Consider the following 21,331-nt stretch of genomic DNA (forward strand, 5'->3'; position numbering starts at 1 on the left):
AGATCCTGGTGGACGATTCATCAGTGAAGTCTGATAGAAACAAAGGCCAGGGTGTTTCGAAAAAGACTTTGGATGTAGCAGTTGTGCAGAACATGGTAGCTGAGTGATGAACACTTCCAATCGTGTCTGCTGGTTCACCCTAAGCAATGTAAATGCTATTGATCTCTACAAGACCTGAACAGCAGACAGTCTTTACTTCCTTAAGAAGATTTATGGGTGTATTCAGAAAACAGTTCTAGGAACCTGTGGAATTTGTGTTATCAAAGACTTACATGACTGACCAGGAATGTAAAATGTTCTAGCTTTGGTCTCAGGAACCTAAAGTCTCGGTTTAGGCAGTTTTGTTTGTTGAGGTCCTTTTGTTGCTCTAGCCCTGTGTGTGCCCTTCTGCACACAGAAGTCATTCTCAACATTTCTGTCACCTGTTGTACCTACTGCTGCCATCAATTGTAATTTCAACATGCATCTTGTCATATTTGGTAGTACTCTGAAAGCCCTGGGTATAGCTGATAATGTATTAGCTTTAGTTTAAAAAGTAAAGCACCTGCTTATTATGATTCTGGAAAAGTCTGGAAGTAGACTTGAATATTCTCTAAATGCTGAGTAGAAGGCAAGTAGAACCTCAAAATAACATGTATGTGTATCAGTCTCATGATTTCTCAGGGCTGTCTCTTTTTTACTCTGCCATTGGTGTTTAGAAATAATTTGTCCAGGAAACTGGTAGTTTACTTGAATCCATGAAGATGCAGATGACAATATTTCCCATGCTTACCTTATTTTTTAATCTGTGCCTCTTACAAAGCAGAAGTACTTTGGAGAACCCCGTAGCAGCACTTTTGTTAAAGTGGGATCATGGTTCTCCTCTTTTTTCTGGTCAGTTTTTGGTTCCTATAAGCCACATTCTGCACCTGCGTTGGAGTAGGCCCATACCCATGTGGTCACCTCTATCGTTTCGTAATTTTGCCTTCCATCATGTTAACATTTACTACTCTCTTTACAGCATTCCCTTCACTAAAACCCCTGGAAAACCTACGAATGCTAATTCCTTGCAAATAGTAATTGCAATTTTAATGGCAACCTCAGTAAATTGCTTTTTATGTGCTGTAAGAAAATTGAAAACTAAGTGTCCATTTTGCTGTTTAATAAGAATCTTATAGAAAAAGTAATAGTCCTTTCGCTCCTTCCGTCTAGTGGGAGCACGAATAAGAAGCTCCCACCATCCCCTGAGAATCCTTTCTTGGGCACCATGGGGTTAACAGGAGTTGAGGAGACAGCCAAAGGCTCAGTAGGTGCAGAATTGAAATAGAAATGGAAATGCAAGGAAGATGAAAGATTAAGGTGAAGAGACTGTGAAAGAGGGTGAAGCATAACGAAGATCACACAGGGCAGAGGAAGCCCTATTAAAACTTGAGGAACATCTCTGGATAAAAGACCGGAGCATTTGGCTGGCTTGTTCCTGTGGTCATATGGGAGCTTGAGTCGAGAACTGTTGTAGATGTGACAATGTTGGGCCAGGGTAGGGGGGGGTCAGGAGATAATATCAAAGTGGTAACACCTTATACTATAAGGCAAGGCCTGGGTTTCCATCAGTAGAATTTATCAGAAAAACATCTCACCTCGTATGCACGTGTTACACGTGCAGTAGAAGAGCTGGTAGCTGGCAATCAGTGTCAGTAAGCCAATTATTCCTGTCCCAGAGTTTTTGCGCATGGCATACAGCAAACTGCCTGGTAGGAAGACAATTTTGGGTATCTTAACTCTCTGGATGTTGGGAGCTGCTGCTGCAACCACTGGTGACTTCTGATGGGAGGCTGCATCCTGGTGTTTGCAGATCTGCTCTGCTGGGCTCCTTGCCGCAGGTGGGAACCGATGCCTCACACACAGGCATGAGGCATCACTTACCACCTGCCTGGATGTCTTAACATCAGAGTCTTCAGTGATCTGGTGGGAGCAGGGAGCTGCATGGTTTGGCAGAGATTTCCAGAATGGGCCCAAGTCAAAGCGGACTCAGGAGGGAGGAAGCTCTGGGTAGGGAAATAGTGGCAGGAAGAAATTGTTACTTGACTCAGGCTGCTGCTCTGACAGCCCCCGATCCATATCCAAGTGTCCCAAGAGAGGGGGAAACTGAAAAAAGATCTCCTTACACAGACCTTTCTCAAAGGGTGCTGTCAGGAAAAGTAGCTCTGGATTAGATCCATTTGCTCGTAACGTAGTCAGTACCTAGTAAGAGCCAAACTCCCACCTGTCTTAATAATTTAAACTTTACAGAACAGAAGCTGGGTGAAATTTTGACCTTAGGTATTACTGCTGCGTAAGTAATCCTCAGAAACACTCAGTGTTGTTAACTGTTTGTAGTTACCATAGGACTTAGAAATAATTACATTGTACTTTTGCAATAAAAATAAAGCATAAAGTGTGTTCTGGATTGTAAATTTTGCATTAAAACATGATTTAAAAGCTTGGGAGAAGCTAGAATTAATGAGAAGAGTTGATATAGACAGACTTGTTTAATTCAAATGCAGTTGATGCATCTCTATGTGCTGTATGTTAGTCTTGGTCTTAAAAGGTACAAATAATTTGTATAATGTGATGATAAATATGCCAGAAATAATAGCTAGAGACATATGTATCAAAATAGAAAAGGCAGGTGGCAAGTTACAGCCAGAGGTAGTTCTAGAAAAAAACAGCCAAACACCGAAAGACCTGGTCCATGTTCAGAGTTGACATGTAGAGGAATGCAAGTCTTGGGTAGATAAAAAGTTGTATGAAAGATACAAATAAACGTAACTATTGTTTATGAACAATTTACACCTAATTCAACTTTCCTCCAAGATAACTTTCAACGCTGTTTGCTTGGTCAGTGAATTGGCTTGTGCTCTATTTTTTAAAAAGATGAATTAACTTTCCCTTTTGGTTTTTGAGGTGTCCATATTCACAGTGCTTTTTAATTCTGTATCTGCATTTACTACATTTTGGACCCTTAATGGAAAATAGGTATATGATTATCAGCAAAGAGGTGTTCTATTACATCTTGGGTTTTCTTTTAAAGAATGCTTTATAATATGTTATACGGTAAGCTGACGCCTGTTGGTATTGAAATGCCCCATTCAGAGCTCTTCCACAAACTCTTGTTTTAAAGAGTGGGATTCAGCAGTTGACTCCCAGACACACATAACCATATAATTACATTGCAATCACATAGTAATTAGTATGTACTATTCGTATATTGCATAATTATATGCCCTGCAGATTACATAGTAATTATATTTGTACTAAACATATAATTCTATATACTTTATTAAAAAACTTTGAGAGTTCATATTTAAGGTTATAGTTGTATGCTAATGTAGTTCAACATTATATATAAAAATGTTACAATTTTATGAGAGAGTTGTATTTTGAATGTCTCATCTCTTCTGCATCTGGTGTTGCTTAAACTGGTAGGCTGCTATTATAAGAAATGCTTGGCTCTGTTAATGTATAGTCAAATGTTGCATGTTTATAGTTTTGCAATTTGTAAGATAAGAAGCAAAAAATTGCAGTTTATTGCGCAAGAAGCTGGGATAGGGAAGGACTTGGAGTGTGAGTGTTAGATGTACAAAGGCTAAACATATGAATCCACTGAACGTAGTTATAGCATATCACTAGAGCGAAAAACAAATCCAATGCTACTTATGCACGGCATTATTTCTGGATAGGTAAGATACAGGGATAGTAGCAGATGATGTATTTGTATAACGTGAAGTGTGTGCTCGCACCAAGGCTCATCTTGGGCACAGTCAGCTCAGGCAATGCAGTACCTCAGTGCGGTGTGTCTCCCAAGCTACATCATCTTTTCCTGCCATGGAAAAAGATAAAAGGTTGACGTCCTGATCTGGGAATGGGAGACAAAGGGGTAGGAGAATGAAGAAGAGTGGCACTGAGTTGTAGAAGGGCCTTGGACTGAGTTTTTGGGAAAAGGTGGAAGATCTAGAAAAAAGGCTGTTTTTAAGAGGAACTTGGAGCTTTAGATCATTTGAGATGTTTTATCTTTGGCCAACTCCCCTAAGAGGTTACTGCAGAGTTTTAGATATTTGCAAAATGTTTTGTTCAGCTTGCAAATTCTGTAGCGATGGGAAGTTCATGTATTTTCTTGGATCTGTAATGTTGGCATTCCTAATATCCAAAGCAGCATTACAATTATTCTTCATTGTATTTTGCATTCTAATGCCAGTTGCCTTCATTTTCAAGCAAAGCATATACTGAGTTTTAATATCTGGATAATGTATTGCAAAATTAAATGTGTAATTATAGTCTTAACTTTTGTCTGAGTTTAATTTTTTCTATAACTTCTTTTAGAGTGTGCATGTGTGTGTGTGAGAGACATGCTCCTTATTTTAAAATGTTTCTTTTACAGTCACTCGTTAATTCTATCAGCTTCTTCAAAGCGCCTAAACTTCATAAAATTTCCAGGGTTCAGGTGGCATCTATAGATCTTATAGAAGTGTCTTTAACTAAGCATGGAGCTTACGGGCCTCCTGGGTGGCCTTAGAGAGCTCACAGTGGTGGGGCTGCACCTGCTTTCCTTTCTGGCTGGGTAGGCTGTTTTCATATCTCAAAACCGGTAGCAACAGGCATGTGGCTTTTACATTCTGCAGAGTATACAAATTGCATTTAAATATTGTTACCTGGTGTAGACACTGAATGTCGTTCATACTGCTCAAGGAAAAAAATTTTAAAAATGTTGGAACTTTACCAAACCAGAGTTAGGAACCCATGTTCTCACTGTGTTCTTCTGCAATGGGCCAAAGGTGTCCGTTCCTATTTACCAGTGATTTTAACAGCTTTTTAGTGAGGCCAACTCTTGCCCAATGTTCATCCTGCATGTCTGCTACAGAGAGGACCAAGTACAGCTTTTGCCCAGTGTAATGGCCTTTTATTTGCCAGCATTCAGGTCTGAACGCATGCCTGTGCTCTTGTCCGCTCGTTAACCCACTACCCTCGGAAACATAAGGAGTGGTCGCAGTTTCTGGCACTGAAAGTTTTGTGTGTAACAAATATATGATCAGGGTCTCATTAACAGTGAAGTAAACACAAAAGATCGAAACACAATATAAATGTGACGCATTTCTTACTGCTGTTGTGTTGTTTTTTCTAGTGGAGCCAGTACTTTCAAAGGGGAACAATTGCTTGGATGCAGCAAAAGCTTGTAACCTAAATGATACCTGCAAGAGGTTCAGATCTGCTTACATAACCCCCTGCACCAGCAGCACGTCTAATGAAATCTGTAACAAGCGGAAGTGTCATAAGGCCCTCCGGCTATTTTTTGACAAAGTTCCCCCAAAGCACAGCTATGGGATGCTCTTCTGCTCCTGTCGAGACGTAGCCTGTACAGAAAGGAGACGGCAGACTATTGTTCCTGTGTGTTCATATGAGGACAGGGAGAAACCAAACTGCCTGAATTTACAAGAATCCTGCAAGAAGAATTACATCTGCAGGTAAGATAGAACATGGCAGGGGAGTGATTAATGAGGTACCAGAGAGAACTTTTTGGTACTGCTGGATTTGCCAGGACTAAGGGTCAGAGTATCCACTAGGGAAAAGGATGAGTCAGGGAAAAAAGAAAATGCCTCTGACATCCTTAACAGAATAACAAAAGCCTGCATCTAGTTACAGTGTGTGCCCTCTCCAAAACTGTTCACTACTCCCTGGCGTTACGGAAGAATCTTTAAACTCCCAATTTAATTTTTAAAACTTTTTGTTGGGAACACTTTCATTAGGTGTCTCTCTGAAATGATGTCTCAGAATGATTTCGATGTCCCATTAGTGACCAGGTGAAAATACAATTATTCATTATAATGGGATTTATTTTCATTTTAATCTTACATATGAGCACTAATAACTGTGGATACAGGCCACAAGTTGGACTTTATAAATAGCCACAGTACATAGACTACTCATGGGCTCTTTCTTCATTGGAAAAAAAGGAATCCACGTTTGTAGGCTAGATCTCATTATCTTCATGGAGCTGTTTTAGCCTTAGAATTGTTTTATCGCCCCTCCCCTAACAAGAGTGCTGGGCTGATACAACTGGAGGGTCACTGATTCACCGACCTAATTCCCAGCCTCTTTCCTCTTGCGTGTTCAGCCCCGGGAGGCAGCACGGAGCGCTGCTTCACAGGACAAACGGTCCTTTCGCCTCCGGCGTACACAGCAGTGGCATACAGAGCCTTCTCTGCCCTTAGGAGATGCTTTATTCCTGCTTAGCATTGTGTATGTTTATACAAGAATGTTGTCGTGTTAATGTGGTATTTGTGAAGTTATGCCTAAGAATCTTGCTCCTTTCGAATGTGTAAATTCCTTGTAGATTATCCAGTTCTGTGAATTAGCAAGTAAGGAAATAAACGCTATTGTAAAATGTCAAGGGCACTGAAGATGTGATATAAATCTTAATAAGTACTTACATATGCCTAGTGAAATATTCACTTTGAAGTTTGTTTATGAGATCTCCACTGCTGATGTTAAACATTTAGCCATAGCACCTCAGATGTGCCCGAGTGTTGTTCAGAGGTGGGGAGGTGAGCAGTGCCCTACCCTCCATGGCTCAGGGGAAATATGGAGCCAGTTTCCTGCTGACCCAAATTAGAGCAGATTTAAATCAGAGCAGGGTTCTCATTTCAGTCCAGTGAGTTGCATTCAGCACCTTCATAGCTAATGCTGTTGCAGTTTGTGAAAGCTGGATACGTGTAGTCTCAGAACCACCTGTTTTCCGTTGCCATGTTGTGCCATTAGTCTTTTTGCTTATACACAGGGCCTGTTAATTAATAGACTTTCAGTACCTTTAGTGTGTTTTCTGCCAAACTCCCCACATGTTACAGTGCCAGTGAAATGGGAGAGAGGATTTTATAGGGAGAGTTCTTCCTATTATTCAGGCTGCAGTGTTCAGGAATTGCTTAGTTAAATTAAGGCCATTACTTCTCTCATAGTTATGTTTTTGTTTGGTCAGCTTTGATTTAATGTTGTCTCAGCAGCTAAGTTTTTAATGGCATTTTGTTTAATTTGACTTCACGAGAATGGTGTTGTGCTTTCTCCATTGCAGTGCTGCAAAGGAAAGCTTGGTAAAATCTCCGCTTCCATTGCCCTAAGTTGCAGCTGGCACTGGCGTGGAAATCATTTTCTTTACAGGCTCTTCCTGTGGATGCTTTTCTTTAAATACCAAAATTAAGAAGTTTGGAGTCTTCCAAGGCTCAGTGAGACCTGGCTGTGAGGGCAAGGGGCAGCACTGGTGAAAGGGGACAGGTGGGCAAATGCCTGCAGGGTCTGGGGCAGAGTCAGTGAGTGCAGCACTTAGGTCCTACACCTGGAGATAAAGCATGCTTGATGTGTTGCTGAGAGTCATCTCACGTAGGTATTAGTACCTCCTGGCCCGTCTAAACCTCTGGTGTATTTAATACCTGCCCTTCTGCTGTCATGGAGAGGAGGAATCAGCAGCTGAGCTATTCTAGCCTATCCATAATACGGCAAAAGACATTTTTTCTTTATGGCTTGTTGTGCACTTAGAGATGAGTTGGTGTGATTTGTTCCCCTTGTCCTGCAGGAAAACGGAGCCTTGGACAGAGGAGGAAAGAAAGGGGTAGAAGATCTCCTCCCTGCTATTGAAAGTATTGGCACTGATAAATATCATTCTACATAGTAGTTCCAGATATGTTCAGAATAATTAAAAGCAGTAGTCAGTAGGCATATAATTCTAGCTCTGATAACTTCTATCTCGTTTTGAAATCAGGAAGAGCATCTAAATGGGAGAATAATTTGAGAATATGCTCTGCCTACTGTGAAACAGAATCATTTAGAACCTGCTATTTGTGTGCCTATTACATCTGTTAAAGCTTCTTCATAATGCTAGTTAAGACAAGGGGACAAGTTCTGAAGGGTTTCTGAAAGTACTTTGGTTTATGAATGCTGCTTACTCAGAAATGCCAGATTTGAATCTGCCCCTGCTCTGTATAAAATATCCACTAGGCCTGTGCAAATAAGTATTTAAACATGCAGTTTTGGAGGATCTTTAAAAGCTTTGTCCTGGATGCATATATCACTGAATCTGTTTTTAAAACAGACTTAAAAGCGGGGAAGCAATTTGGCCAAACTGCAGGTACTACTAACTGTAATGGCAGGATGCTTTGCTTATTTTTTTCTTTTTTTGCTCATTAATCTATCTGTTATATAATATAAACTCTCAATCGAGGGAAAAGAGTACAGAAATGTCAGGAAATGCAAATAAGTTCTGACTTATGTAAATGGTCCTAATTTTTCAACTTCATCAGAATACTGAATGGTTCATTTTCATTATCATTTTTCTGCTGCCTCTACTTGTATCCCAGTCCATATCCAGCTTTGACACCGATTGGAGTCTCTCAGGCATGCCTGTCAATGCTCGCTGAAAAGCAAAAAAACCCAAAGAACAAAAAGAAGCCATTAGAATTTCTTTTTATTACGAACATAAACAAAACTTCTAAGGAAAGACAATATACTGTCAAAAACTTTCACCAACTATGTTGTCCTGGAATAGCTCAAACCTCTGAGGTATCTCCTGTTCTGATCACTTCAACCACCAATTACACTTCTGAAAGGTGACTGGCATGTTTTAAAAATATGATTCTGCTGTAAATATAGGGCATTGTGCTTCATTTTTCCCACTATCACATTTGACAGTATTTCAAATATTATTTTCTTTGAGTAAAAGTGAGAGTCATTAGTTTGGTCTCTTTAATAATCTGTTTTTTGAATTTTCATACTTCCTCTGTCTCCTGGATATGTTCAGAAGACACTGACCAGAATGATAATGATACAGACACATTATTTATTAAAAGAACAGTATAAATCCAGTCATGGGCTGCAAAGATCTGAAAAGAAGGGTAGCATAAAATGAGGCATTTTTTGTTAAAATAAGAATCTAGTAACAGCATGTTTCTTGTCTTCTATAATTACTATATTCAAAATGGTTGGTCAGATTATTGAGGCTCATTTTTAAGGTGAAATAGCCAGAAAGTAGTTCTTGACTAGTATCAGAAGATGGCTGTTTGGACCTTGTTTTTTGGTGTTGTTTTTTTTTTAAATAAATACTATTCTTTATGTTTTTCCTTTAGTTCTGTAAAAAGCACATGTTGTAGGCTGCAGCTATTTGATACTGAAAAAAATAATAAAATGGCTACATAATATATTTAAATAACTTTTCCTCATGGGATGTCTGAAGGATAGTAATGAAATGTCCTATTAGGTTTCAGTAGATGGGTCATCTCCCTGAAAATACAATAAAGATATTTTCGGCATTCCGTATATTCAGAGCGCTAAATCTTTATAAATGTGCTTTTATTGGTGTGTCCTTACCTCTTGAACCAGTTTCTGGTCACCTGTCCTATGCAGCCTTAGTTTTGTTGCAACCACCCATTCAATTCTGTACGAAAGGTATCTGCATCTACAGGTAGAACAATGTTGTGTGAAAGTGTGCAAATTTTTTCATCAGTGCATAGGACTTCACCCACAGTTAAAGCTAGAACAAAAGCTCAGCTTCTTCCTATGTTTCCTGAAAATGTAAGAAACTTGCCAAGAAATGAATTTTCCTTCTTTATGTTCTGTTGAACATTTTTAATGATATTTGACCATGGGAAGGGAGGCACTGGATCTGTGCCTTTTCCATAAGGCATGTGCAAATTTGCAAGAGCTTTATACCAGTACCTGTTTGTAAAAATGCCTTCTCTGCATGAGACTTCTGGACTGTTCCTGCAACATGTACCATTACTGGCTGCAAACCGTACACCCTCACAGATAAGATTTGCCAGAGGAAGGGATGGTTCAGCACTATAGGCAAGTCTATGATGCGATGTTATACATGTGCAGTCACCCTTTTTTGTGCTGCTATAGCAGAGGGGGAGCCCAGCATCTTATCTTAGATGGGAGCCTTCTTCAGTTACAACATTAAGAAGCAGCAGTGAGAAGTGCACTAAAAGGATGTGTGGAGAGAGAGGGAAGACAAGAAGAAGAAATATGCCCTTTTCCTTAAATTTTCTATTCCTTAGACTTATCTTTCATTTATCTCACTTTCTCTCTTGCTTTTTTCTCATGCCTCTTCCCCTTGCTTAGTCTCCTTTCATCTCCTCTTTCCAGATCTCCCAGTCATTACCTGACTTTCACCGCCTGTCTGCTGCGTTTGGATTCCCTCTATTGCGGCCGCTTACCGTACCTCCTCACCTGCTCCTCTGCACGTTGTTCTTTTCCTCCCTCAGTATCCTGCCACAGTCCAGTGATCATCTGTAATCCAGCAAATAAGGGGGAAAACATAGGTGCCACCTCCCTTTCTGAGCCTTCTAGCTTATATTGGTTATAATTCAGTTGGCCAGCTCATAAGCCTGACTGCTCAGTCTCAGACTGGCCCTGGCTTTACGTGTTGAAAGGACACTTGGTGGATATTTTCATGAAGGCCACAGGAGCATTATACAGTTCTATATAACAGAGCTGAATTTGCATCTCTCCCGAGTATTTCTGTCAGTTTGGCACTCAAAGCTGTCTGGCAGCTCCTTGAGATGATTGTTTTGCTGTGGGTATGCAAAACCAGGACAACAGCATAGTTTTTGTAATGCTGTTAAGGACATTAAAACAGGGACACTTCTGGTTCCTAGAGACATGCAGGCTATGCCTGCATCGTGTGTTTGGAGTCAGGGAGTGGGCAAAAAACCTCGTGTGCTGCCTGACTCACCCTGCTCTAGATGTAGGATGTCTGCAGTGTAACAGGGTTAGCCTGAGCTCAGGCTACCTGCAAATCCTCTCTGCTCTCTCTCTGTGTGACATCATGGCTTTGCTAGGAAAGGACCCGCATCTGCACAATACCAAGTGGGACAGGAAAAAATGTAAAGCTAAATTTCAGCCCATATACTGCAGCATGCCTACAAGCTAACCTCACATCTATAAGCATAGCCTGGATTGGAAGAATTATTTTTATATGTATATACAAGTGTGTATATATATGCATATATGTATATATAGCTAGAGGTAGCATATTTATTTAAGTGAAAAAAACCACATTAATTAATTTTGATAAATTTATGGTGAAGAAAATTAAAAGAAGAGATCTGGGGGGAGATGGGACAAAAGCTGGTGTGCTCTGCAGAGGAAACATGATGGTGTAGAGGAGTATGTGCGTGGGGAATTGCTAGCCTGGAAAAAAATATTAATGCAGTCTCTGCGAAATAAGCAAAAACCCTTTCAAGTCAAGGCAAAGTAAAGATAGAAAATGCTGCAATATTCTATTATTTTCTTCCCTTCTAGACCCTTACACGATTTATTACATTGATGTCTTTCGTTAGCAGAGTAAAATAGGCAGAATATTACTCTCTCCTCCCCCCATAAACAAAGGTAATTTAAAATTTCTTCCCTCTGAATAAAACTCTGAATTAATCAAGCAGTTCCTCCTTAAAACATGTCCATAAATCCCTTTGGAATCCAAAAATCTGAACACCCAGCAAAACAGACTGTTTTGTCCCTGTTAAAGTGTAGCTGGATCTCATTCTGCAGTGCCAGGATCTGCTTAGCCAGTCCTCATTTATACTCTCTCTGTTCTGCTTAAGAGGGTCTTGAAGATTAAAAGCTTGCTGGGTGATTGACATTTCTCTGAAAGAAGCAAAGACACAAGGATATAGTAATGAGAAAAATGGCTCAGCTTTATTCCTGCACCCAACTTTCACATGGCTTTGTGCTTTAACAGTGAAGAGACCCTCACGCACAGAGGGTTTCTGCTCCAAGAAGCAGTAACTAGACAGTATCTTTACGCTGAGGTCCCTTGTCAGGCAAGCTTGAAACTCTCCATGTGGCATCACTTCGGTCGACTAGAACCTCTGCTGATTCCCGAAACCCAGTCTCCACAAAAAGGGAGTGTAATTCTTTTGTGCCTGTTATCTGTAAAATACAAATTATGCCTCAACATTGTCGGAGCTGTTTGATTCAGACAACTTCTGTTTGCATGGTGTGTCCCTCGTGTGGGTGAGGTCCTGCTAGTCCTTTCTGGTTACGTTTAAGGTTAAGAACAAACCATGGCACTGAATATTCATTATTGCCTGTTTACAGGGTTGAAAAAGTGAAATAGGGAATCAAATATGTGTGTGTGTGAACATACAGCAATCATAAAATAAACTCGGATACAAATTATTAGAGTTTTGTGGGCCGTGTTTAGATACCCTGCCTTCCATGTCAGTCCCTTTTTAGCCAAAATGGTTCAGTGGGCTGAAGTACGCACAGCCACCACTAAGCTTTAGCTCCAAAAACTTGGGGGCATTTGTATCAACCCTATGTGGTCCTTCGTCTCTATGTACCACTTTGTCTGAAAAGCCTTCTTTTGTCATTCTAAGTGAGAAAGGAAAACTGCCTGTGCAATTTAAGAAATAAGAAGGCTAGAGATTAGAAAGACAAGCCAGGAAGGGGGTTACAGCAGGGCAAATGTAACCCACTTTGTTTTGTTCATTTATCAGGGGGGAAAGATTAAACTACATGTGTTAATTACACAGTTTCACCCATATTTAGTCAAAAATATTGAACTCCAGGAAAGTTAAATTTGACATTAAACTTGAATAGAGATCTAAATTTGGAGCTACTCTTCTTATGGTTAAGCAAGCACTTAATTGCTTTGCTGGATGGGATTCCAGTAAGAGTACTGCTACCGCTGATTGGTTGAATTGTCAGCTGAGAGATATTCATAGAGAGGAGTTGAGCATCCACTGGTTTGCATGAGTATTTTCCGTCCACTAATCTGTTAAATCTGATGAAGAGCAGACTTTTGATCCCTTTTAATGTACACCCAGTCACATTTGGCTAACTTGCTGTTTCTGGAGCAAAGAAAGGGTGTATATATCACACAGTGGCACTTCCTTTAATAAATCAAAATGTTTTCTCATTTACGTCAAACCGTGTATATGCAACAAGCAAGAAGCTGCTGTATGTTTAATGTGAATAACAGAGCTGTTATGTCAAGTCCGTTCCCAGTGTACTTCCTCTGACATCAGTGACTTCAGTGGATTTATCCCAGGGATGAATTTGGCTATTCTTGTTCTGTGTAGGTAAATCTTCAGGCAGTGCTAATTAAAAGAATGTCAACTGATTTTACCGTTCCATTATGCTGGACTTTGTAAAGGTTATTTATATCATTCTACATCAGGCCCCAGTGAGAGAATATTTCTAGTGGCGGTTCATCTATTAAAATAGCTGCAAGAAAATGTAAGCACTGGAACTAAAAATAAAACTTTGTTTCTCAACAGAGCAAGTGACGGCCACATGCATATTTTAAATTTAGCGTTTCGATGTTTACTGAATAGAAATTGCATTGCTTTCATTATGTTTTAAGCACTACCATGTTACTGGAGGAGTAACTACTGCTAAGTGGAAGCCAGATGTAAATGTACCAGTATCCATACAGACTTCTCGGCAGAGGTGGTGGCTGTTTCCAATGCTTTGATTATCTGCTGGCTTTAAAACAAGGGACACAGGAAAAGTTTTCTGGTGTGTGTTTACTGTTGAATATAGATTTTCTATATGAGCTGACTGTGACCCTTGCCTAAGATTATTAATAGATGACCTTACATTCACATGTTTGTGCTTACGCTGTGTTTGTTCAAGTACATACTATAAACCATTAAAGCAAACATTTCTATTATAAAGCACGTATGACTAAGATCTTTGCTAAATTAAAACCATGTCGAATGTTCAGTTCACTTGCTTTTGTTCCAATTCAAGCATAAATTACAGTGGTTGTCCTCTCAGTTACGATGCTCCCTTTTCTAATTAGGCATTGTGAAATGCTGGAGATACATCTCAGTAACTGGCCATCCTGCAGCATTGCAAAATATTCTTCAGAATAGACAATGTCTTTCAGAGCAACTTCTGTAAACATCTGGCTATATCACAGGCCATCAGCTCTCAGCCACAGGGGCTGCGTTCAGGTTTTTTTTTACAATGTAGACAAAAAAAAACCTCTTCAGACAGCCACATCACCCTTAAATGGTAAAAAATTATTTCTTTCCAATCTTACACTACAAACCAGTGCTTTTTCTACTAGCATTATATATCCATATAGCTTCTAAAAGAGAGTAAAACATGTTGAGTAAGATCAATGCCATATTGGTTTGCTAGTGCCAGAACTTTTCCACTTAATGTTTGATGGGCTTGTTTTGTGCATGGAAAAAAAGGGTTCACATAAAATAGACTCTAATCTGCTTTTATCTGCTGTAGTTCTGATTTTATATTTGTTGTCTTAACTCCTGAAGTCAGAACAGTTTTTATAGTAGCTTCACGATGAGTTTCAGCCATGCTGGCTGCCTACAGACCCTGCACGATTGAGTGCAAGGACACACTGGGCACCCTTTCCTCCCTTCAGCCAGGTCTCTGACGAGAGGACATGGAGCTATTTCCTTCAGGAATGCCACCACACACTCCACAGTGCCACTGAGGGATTTTCCTATGCAAAAAGCGTCCCTACGTAACCTTAGGGAACCTGATGATCCAGTGCGTCTGCCAACAAAAACTTTTCTGATAAAGAGAGAACTTGTATTGGACTTTTAAGATTATTTTCTGTCTCCAAATTCCACAACGGTTTCATGTTTGAGCCAGCAACATTCCATTATAGTTTATTCAAGTGGTTTCAGAGAATATTATTGTTGTGAACGTCTTTCTCAGGTACTTGGAACCACGTCCTTTCAGTGTGCACTCACAATATAGTTGTTAATAAACGCCTAAGCATCCAGTGGCACACTCAAGGACCTGCAGTGGCACTAATTCCTTTGGCTTGCTTTTTGAGAGTGACAATGAGTTTCTTAGGTTTCCAGCCCGTAATTCAAAGATACTCCTGTCTGCCCAGCTAATGAAGTGAGAACAACTCCATCCGTAGTGCACTAGTTCTTTCCTGAGTAACAGGCTATCAAGAGACACTCTGAGACTTGGATATCTTTAAACATGGCAGTTGTTTATATTTAGAAGCTTCAAATTAAAGAAAATGAAACAAAATTAAAATATACAAATTCATGGTACTCGAAAAGCAGGTAGTGGATTTGTTGGTGTTATTGGAGAGCTTTGGTACAGAGACAGATAGACTAAATAGAAATCTTAGCAGCACACCCTGCTAGAAATCACAGACTGACAGTTCAGCCCATCATTTTGTAGAAGATTCTCAGAGAAGTGTTTTCTTTGCCGCTGAGAAGACAGAAACACATTATGCATGCTTAAAGCCAATGCAAGGAAACAGAGCCCCACAAAACATATTTAATATAGGTTTGATTTCCTGTGGAATGCTTTCCAGATGTTCCCTCAAACAGGCCTCTAAAAAATGATGTGAGGTAATTTTTTTTGCAAACAGAAAGAGAAAATTCTGGTTTGTGTCACTGTGTCTGAGAATCACTGTTCTAATTCTTTATTGCATTACCTTGTGCTCAGCATTTGCACCATAGTTTTCAAAATTGGTTTTATTACACAAAAGGTCAGTAGTATAAAAATATTTATATTACCCAATTGCAAATAAATCAGACTTGTTTAGAGTCACATTTGAGCTTAGTGATTTTCCTTAACCCCAGAGGAGACCTAATATATTAAATTAAAATTACTCTCATGCACAGTCTTGAGTCGCTTAGAGGATTTAACTAACATTGATAAACTATGAGATTAGTGTTTCGTTAAGTTCTTTTGATTTTCTGTAGCAGACATTGTGTAAAAAGATCTAACAGGTCTCTAGCAGATGACACGAACAAGGGGAAAGGACAGTATTAACTGAAAATGGTATATAATTTACTGTGCATAAAATACAGTAATAGAACATGAGTGTGAAGTATTTTTATTTTAAAGCATTTGTTACTCAGAAAAATGAGGTTTGTTGGAATATTTGTACTGTGAATTTTAAAATACAGATATGCATAGATGGAAATATTTTTCATTTTGCATGACTGAATTTCTGATAGTTAGCTCTCCATTATCTGGGATACTAGATGCCCAGAAGACCCCTGGTGCACAAAAAGCCTGGATAATGTAGGGACTGGCAGGCATGGTGAGGAACACGGTACAGATAGGCAGCTGGCCACTTTGGGTCAAGCCTGCATGCTCAGCTGGAGGAACCAGCTTTGGTGGACTTTGTGCCTGTGCCTGATGCTCTGAGCGAGCATTTGCGATGCTAAGAGGCATCTGAATGAATCTTGTGTGATCTCTGGTTGTTTCTGTATCCAGTTATTTCACAATCCAAATAGGCTGCCTGTATGTAATTGGGGATTGTCTGTATTTTACTTCCAGATGAACAACACAATTTTTAGAGATAAATCGAATCCAGAATCAAATATTTGTGTGGGCTTAGGCTGCTAGTCATTTAAAATAACAAAACAGAAGCAAAACCAGATAAAAAACAGCTTCTTTCAGTTAGTAGCTGGTATTTGGTGTCCAATATCCTGTAATGGTTTCTGCCAGTGTTGCAAAAGATTTGGAGCTGTTCATGTGAGAGAAACCGCTTTCAGAATTCCGTGCTTGGGAGCCAAATGGTCTGCTATCAGGTCTTTACTTTTTCACCCTTCCTTCCCACTTCCCAAAAGGTACAACTGCTGAGCTGTGTGTCAGGACGCAATGTGGGCTGGGGGCTCACTGAGGTCCATGGGGACCCCCCTGGGAGAGGCAGGGCAGGACTTTGCTGGCAGGGCTTTCCCCACCAGCCCAGCCAGAGAGTGAGGCAGCCCTGGGCATTGGGCACCTCCCTGGGGACAGACTGGGACATCAGCACATGGGTGGACTTGGCCCAATGGGGCATATGGCTGGATAGGGCAGGGCTGTGAGGGGCTGGAGACCAAGGTTCTACAAGGCTGGAGTGGTGTCCTGGGCCATAGGCTTGATAGGGGACACCAGTGCCCTTGAGGCCTGGACGCTCTCATGGTTTGAGAAGGAGGGTAGGAACCAAAGAAAACGAACAGCTTTGCTGAAAAATATTAGTGGTTTTGCTGTTTAATAAATTTATCTGAAAATGACCATTTAAAAAAAAATGACAAAATTTATAGTTGCTCACAGGTGTTCAATAGTGTGTGTCTATAACTAAGGAGATATAAGATATATTAGTATTACACAGCTCTAGTGTCTTTTAATGAAAAAAAAACATGTCACAGCTATATTACTAGGTGCTGGGAGGGTCATCTCTCTTGTGATGGAGCTGCTCAGGGGCTTTTTTCAGCTCACTGGTTGATATCTTACGTAGCCTTTGCCTCGCTTTCTCACTGCCCGCTCACTGCGTGTTTATGAAGTAAAGAAAAAATGAAAAGCTCTTCCAACAATGAAGCCATTAGTTTGGCCGCATACCAACACCTCTTGCATCCCAGCAGATACAGCACCACCCGAGCTATATGGAAGCTATTTCTAGCTACAGAGGAGGATACTGCATTTGACCCCCACAGAAAAAGAACAAGTATTTTGGCTTGTTTTTTTTTGCTATAATGGTGTCATTTATCACTGTGACACATATTCATTGTCTTAGTCTGAAGTTTTTCAGTGTCAGATTTATACTTCTTTTCTGTTTTGAATATTGATGCAGCACTTCCCTTACATGACTATACTGTGTCTGCCGAACGGTGTCTAGACACTAGAGCCACTTTGACTACTCAGAGTAGTCACCCCAGTCCCTCAGCTTTGGCATTTACATACTCTTTATATTACTGCTGTCAAACCATAAATAGGTACCTAAACACAAGCAGCAACGTAAAGAGAGGTGATAGTAAGCATGTCCAGTCTTCACCTGACGTCACCGAGGTGAGCGCAGAGGACAGCAGCCGTCACTCCCTGCGTTCACTAATAGGGCAAGTAGTTGTAACCACTCACTTGGACATCACAGTGCATGTGCGTGCAGTCAGCGGGAGGTCCAGATTCAATGTCATTTTGGGTCTGAAGATCACCACCACAGAGGAACAGCTAAGAGAGATTTCCCTCTCTTGCGCCTCAGCCCCTGTGTCCCAGCGACTGAAGATGCGTACAGCCAGAGAGAAATACAGAAGTAAGAGAAATCAACACCCGCCAGCCCTGCAATAGCAGTACTTCTTGGGCAGGACTCATGGCTAGTTTGTAGAGCTGCTTTCCAGTAGGCCATGATTTACACCAGATCCAAACTAAAAGTGGAGGTTTAGAAATTTTCTTCAACTTCATCATTTATGTCATACTTTTAGATATTACACCTGTACTGAAGCTGAGTTGACCAACTCTACATAGAAAGAACTGATAAATATCAAAGATAATTTCAAAACATCAAAGAACTTTTACAAAACTTTGAGAATAAAAAATAGTGAAAACCTAATCAATCTTGCCTACGCAACAGGCTGTCCTAATGCAAAATTAAATTGCCTCAAAAATTATATGCAGATTAAACACAATACTGCTATTAACAAAGCTTATTTGTAAGCAAAATTTGAAAGTTTTGATTTATCCTGCTGAGTATTTGAAGAAGCACTATCATAAGGAAAACAAATTAACTTTGTTTACTTTGTGTTTTTAACTGTTACAAACGATTTTACTGGTGCTAATATAAAGCATTAGAGAATAGCAGGTTTGGGATTCTTTTCTTCTCAGAAAGACTGTTTGTGGTTTGAGCAGATTCCCTTTGAATTTGCCAATAGGATTATTCTTATTTTTTCAGTAAGTAGTATACAAAATATTTAAAGTGAGCTTTCCAGAAGATCTGCATTTTACTTTGACGAGGTTTTCCAGGACTAAGGTAGGTAGGACTCATTTAATTTGTGGGTTTTTTTTCCCTACAAAGAGAGGCTTTTTTTTTTTTCTGTCAAGTGTGGTTCTCTTCAGTTCCTTTTTTTAAAGCAATGGAAGGGAAAAATTTCTGCTGTACACAGAGAGGATTTGTGATTCTTCAACAGAAAAATAATTTAATAGTTCCTTTTAAATGTGGTCCTGCTACATGTTATGTGCAATATAAAACTGCCTGTCTCTCTCTATCCAGCCACGTAGCAAATAGGTGCACATATGTACATTGCACACTTAGAGGAACATGGTTGCAAGCTCTGTTTGTCCTCTAGATTGCTAAACTGCTCTGTCATAGGTGTGACACTTACCCCTAAGTTACTACCTACAAGTTGCTTCCTGCTGAAACAACACTAAGATAACACAGTATGTGTATTTTTTATAGGACAGCTATAGTCTGCTTGCTCTTTTTCAGCATCCCTAAAAGGATTGTCACTTTTACCCAAACAGTTCTTAATATTATGTGCAATGCTTAAGGATAAATGATAATATGGTTCCTAATTAGGCTAATTCGTCTCTCTCTAGAAAAATAGCAGCACCACTGCTTTGGTATTGCTGATGAGCACTCTTTCGTCAGTGCCACTTTATTGGAAATGTTTGGGGCTAGATCTTCAGTGAGCGTTAATCAGCACATCTTCACTGCAAATGACAGAGTTATTTTATGGCAGATGGAGGTCAGTTACTGTTTTATTTGCTGGACTTAGCTTCATCTCCAGTGGAAACGAATCCACAGAAATATCAGGTGTAGTTAACAGCTCAGGAGAGAGTGAGAACTTTGATAGCATAAAGTTTGGATGACTCACTAGGGAGGAGGTGTATGATCATGTCCAGTAATGCCTGGACCAGAGCTATCTGAACTATATTTAGCTTATGAAAACTTAAATGTGAAACATTGTCAGATCATTACCTTTTATGACCACAAAAATTCTTCAGAAATTACCATAGAAATCAAGCTATATGCAAGAGGGATCAGCAGAGCAATTTTTAGCCTCCTTTAGGTTTTACAACAAATAAATTCTTTAAGCAAACTGGGTAGTAAATGACTGGTGTTATTCCATAGTTATCAGTCCTTAAAAATGTTTAGAGAAGAGGAATATATTAAATGATACCTGGATCAATGCACCTAATAATCTAAGGGAGAACTGGTCGTTTAAGAGTGATGAAATGATTGCAAGAAATGTTCTTAGGATTATCAAGATTCTGGTTGAATAATTGCATCTCCAAAAAGATTTATTTGTAGTCACATAAATAATGAAGTTTAACTCTGAGGAGCTGCTTTGTTTTAGAAGAAAAAAATACTGCACATACAGCAGACTTGCTCTTTCTATCACGGCAAAGGTTTTTCGTACTAGATTGATGTAATAGGTTCTCTTTTGTCCTAAAACAGACTTCATCCAGGTACTAGAAAAATTTGTAAAATCCTTAAAAACGGTCAATTGTCTTTTTTCCCAAGTGCTCAGAAGGCTGGATCTGAGCCACCATCTTAATTATTGACTGAGAGAGGAATCATAGGGTTTCCTTGCCCAGATTTTCTTCATGGTGCAGCTATTTATCTGTTGCCACACCTTGGAATCCGTTTCTTCTCAGCCTGTCCACTAGTAGGTACAGTATATATTCACCAGCAAAGTAGAGACTTTATGGAAATTTAGAAATTTATGTATAAATGTAGGGCATCTGGAGAAGACACTGGTGAGAGCTTATAGCAGCCTTCCAGTACCTAAAGGGGGGGACTTTTTACAAGGACAGGTAGTGACAGGACAAGGGGCAATTGCTTTAAACTGAAAGAGAGGATATTTAGATTAGATCTAAGGAAGAAATTCTTCTCTGTGAGGATGGTGAGGCACTGGAACAGGTTGCCCAGAGAAGTTGAGGATACCCCATCCCTGGAATTGTTCAAGGCCAGGCTGGAGAGCCTTTGACCAACTTGATCTAGTGGAAGGTATCCCTGCCCATGGCAGGGGAGTTGGAACTAGATGATCGTTAAGGTCCCTTCCAACCCAAACCATGCTATGATTCTATGATCTTGAAGGATCGATAGAGAGCTTGTCTTTTTAAAGCTATTAAAGGCAACTGGGTACAGATGTCCATCTGAAGGTTAAATGATTAAATAAGGGAAGGGAGGGAGTGATAAGCTTACAGTTGACTGTGGTTTGAAGGCAACCATGGGTTGGCTGGTGTCAGTACAGTTACCAAGGAATGGAACTAAAAAGAGGTCATGAGAATAGCTCAGATAAATTCAGGTGCAGTTTGCATACAGTCTATTTATAGGAGTCTTTCTCAAACTAAGGCTGTGAACCTTTTGAAGTTTGCCCATCATTACTTTCAGGCCAGCTAATGATGTACATCCAATCCCGTTCTGAGATAGGTAAAACAATAAAGCAAACACACATAATTAGTCTCTGGAGCATGTAAACAAATAAAGTAAATCACTTGCAAATCACTTGTTTCTGCTAACTTTTGTGTTTTCGTTGCAAAACTGAAAAAGAACTTCTATATTGCAAATCTACATAATGCTAAAGCAATGCTGAAAATGCATAGATTATACTGCTCTGATTTT

The 21,331-nt window shown here is 39.8% G+C and overlaps 1 protein-coding gene across 2 annotated transcripts in view; it reads left to right on the forward strand.

Moving 5' to 3' along the window:
- GFRA1 (GDNF family receptor alpha 1) overlaps window positions 1-21,331 on the forward strand; it is a 140,324-nt gene that overhangs the window by 81,660 nt on the left and 37,333 nt on the right. For both annotated transcript variants that reach the window (XM_086616576.1, XM_086616577.1), the window contains exon 4: window positions 5,138-5,477. In XM_086616576.1, the coding sequence (XP_086472702.1) occupies window positions 5,138-5,477 (340 nt within the window). The remainder of the gene's footprint in view (window positions 1-5,137; window positions 5,478-21,331) is intronic.

Source organism: Tauraco erythrolophus, chromosome 9 (assembly GCF_009769465.1).
Source record: "Tauraco erythrolophus isolate bTauEry1 chromosome 9, bTauEry1.pri, whole genome shotgun sequence".
In the NCBI taxonomy this organism is placed as follows: Eukaryota; Metazoa; Chordata; class Aves; order Musophagiformes; family Musophagidae; genus Tauraco; species Tauraco erythrolophus.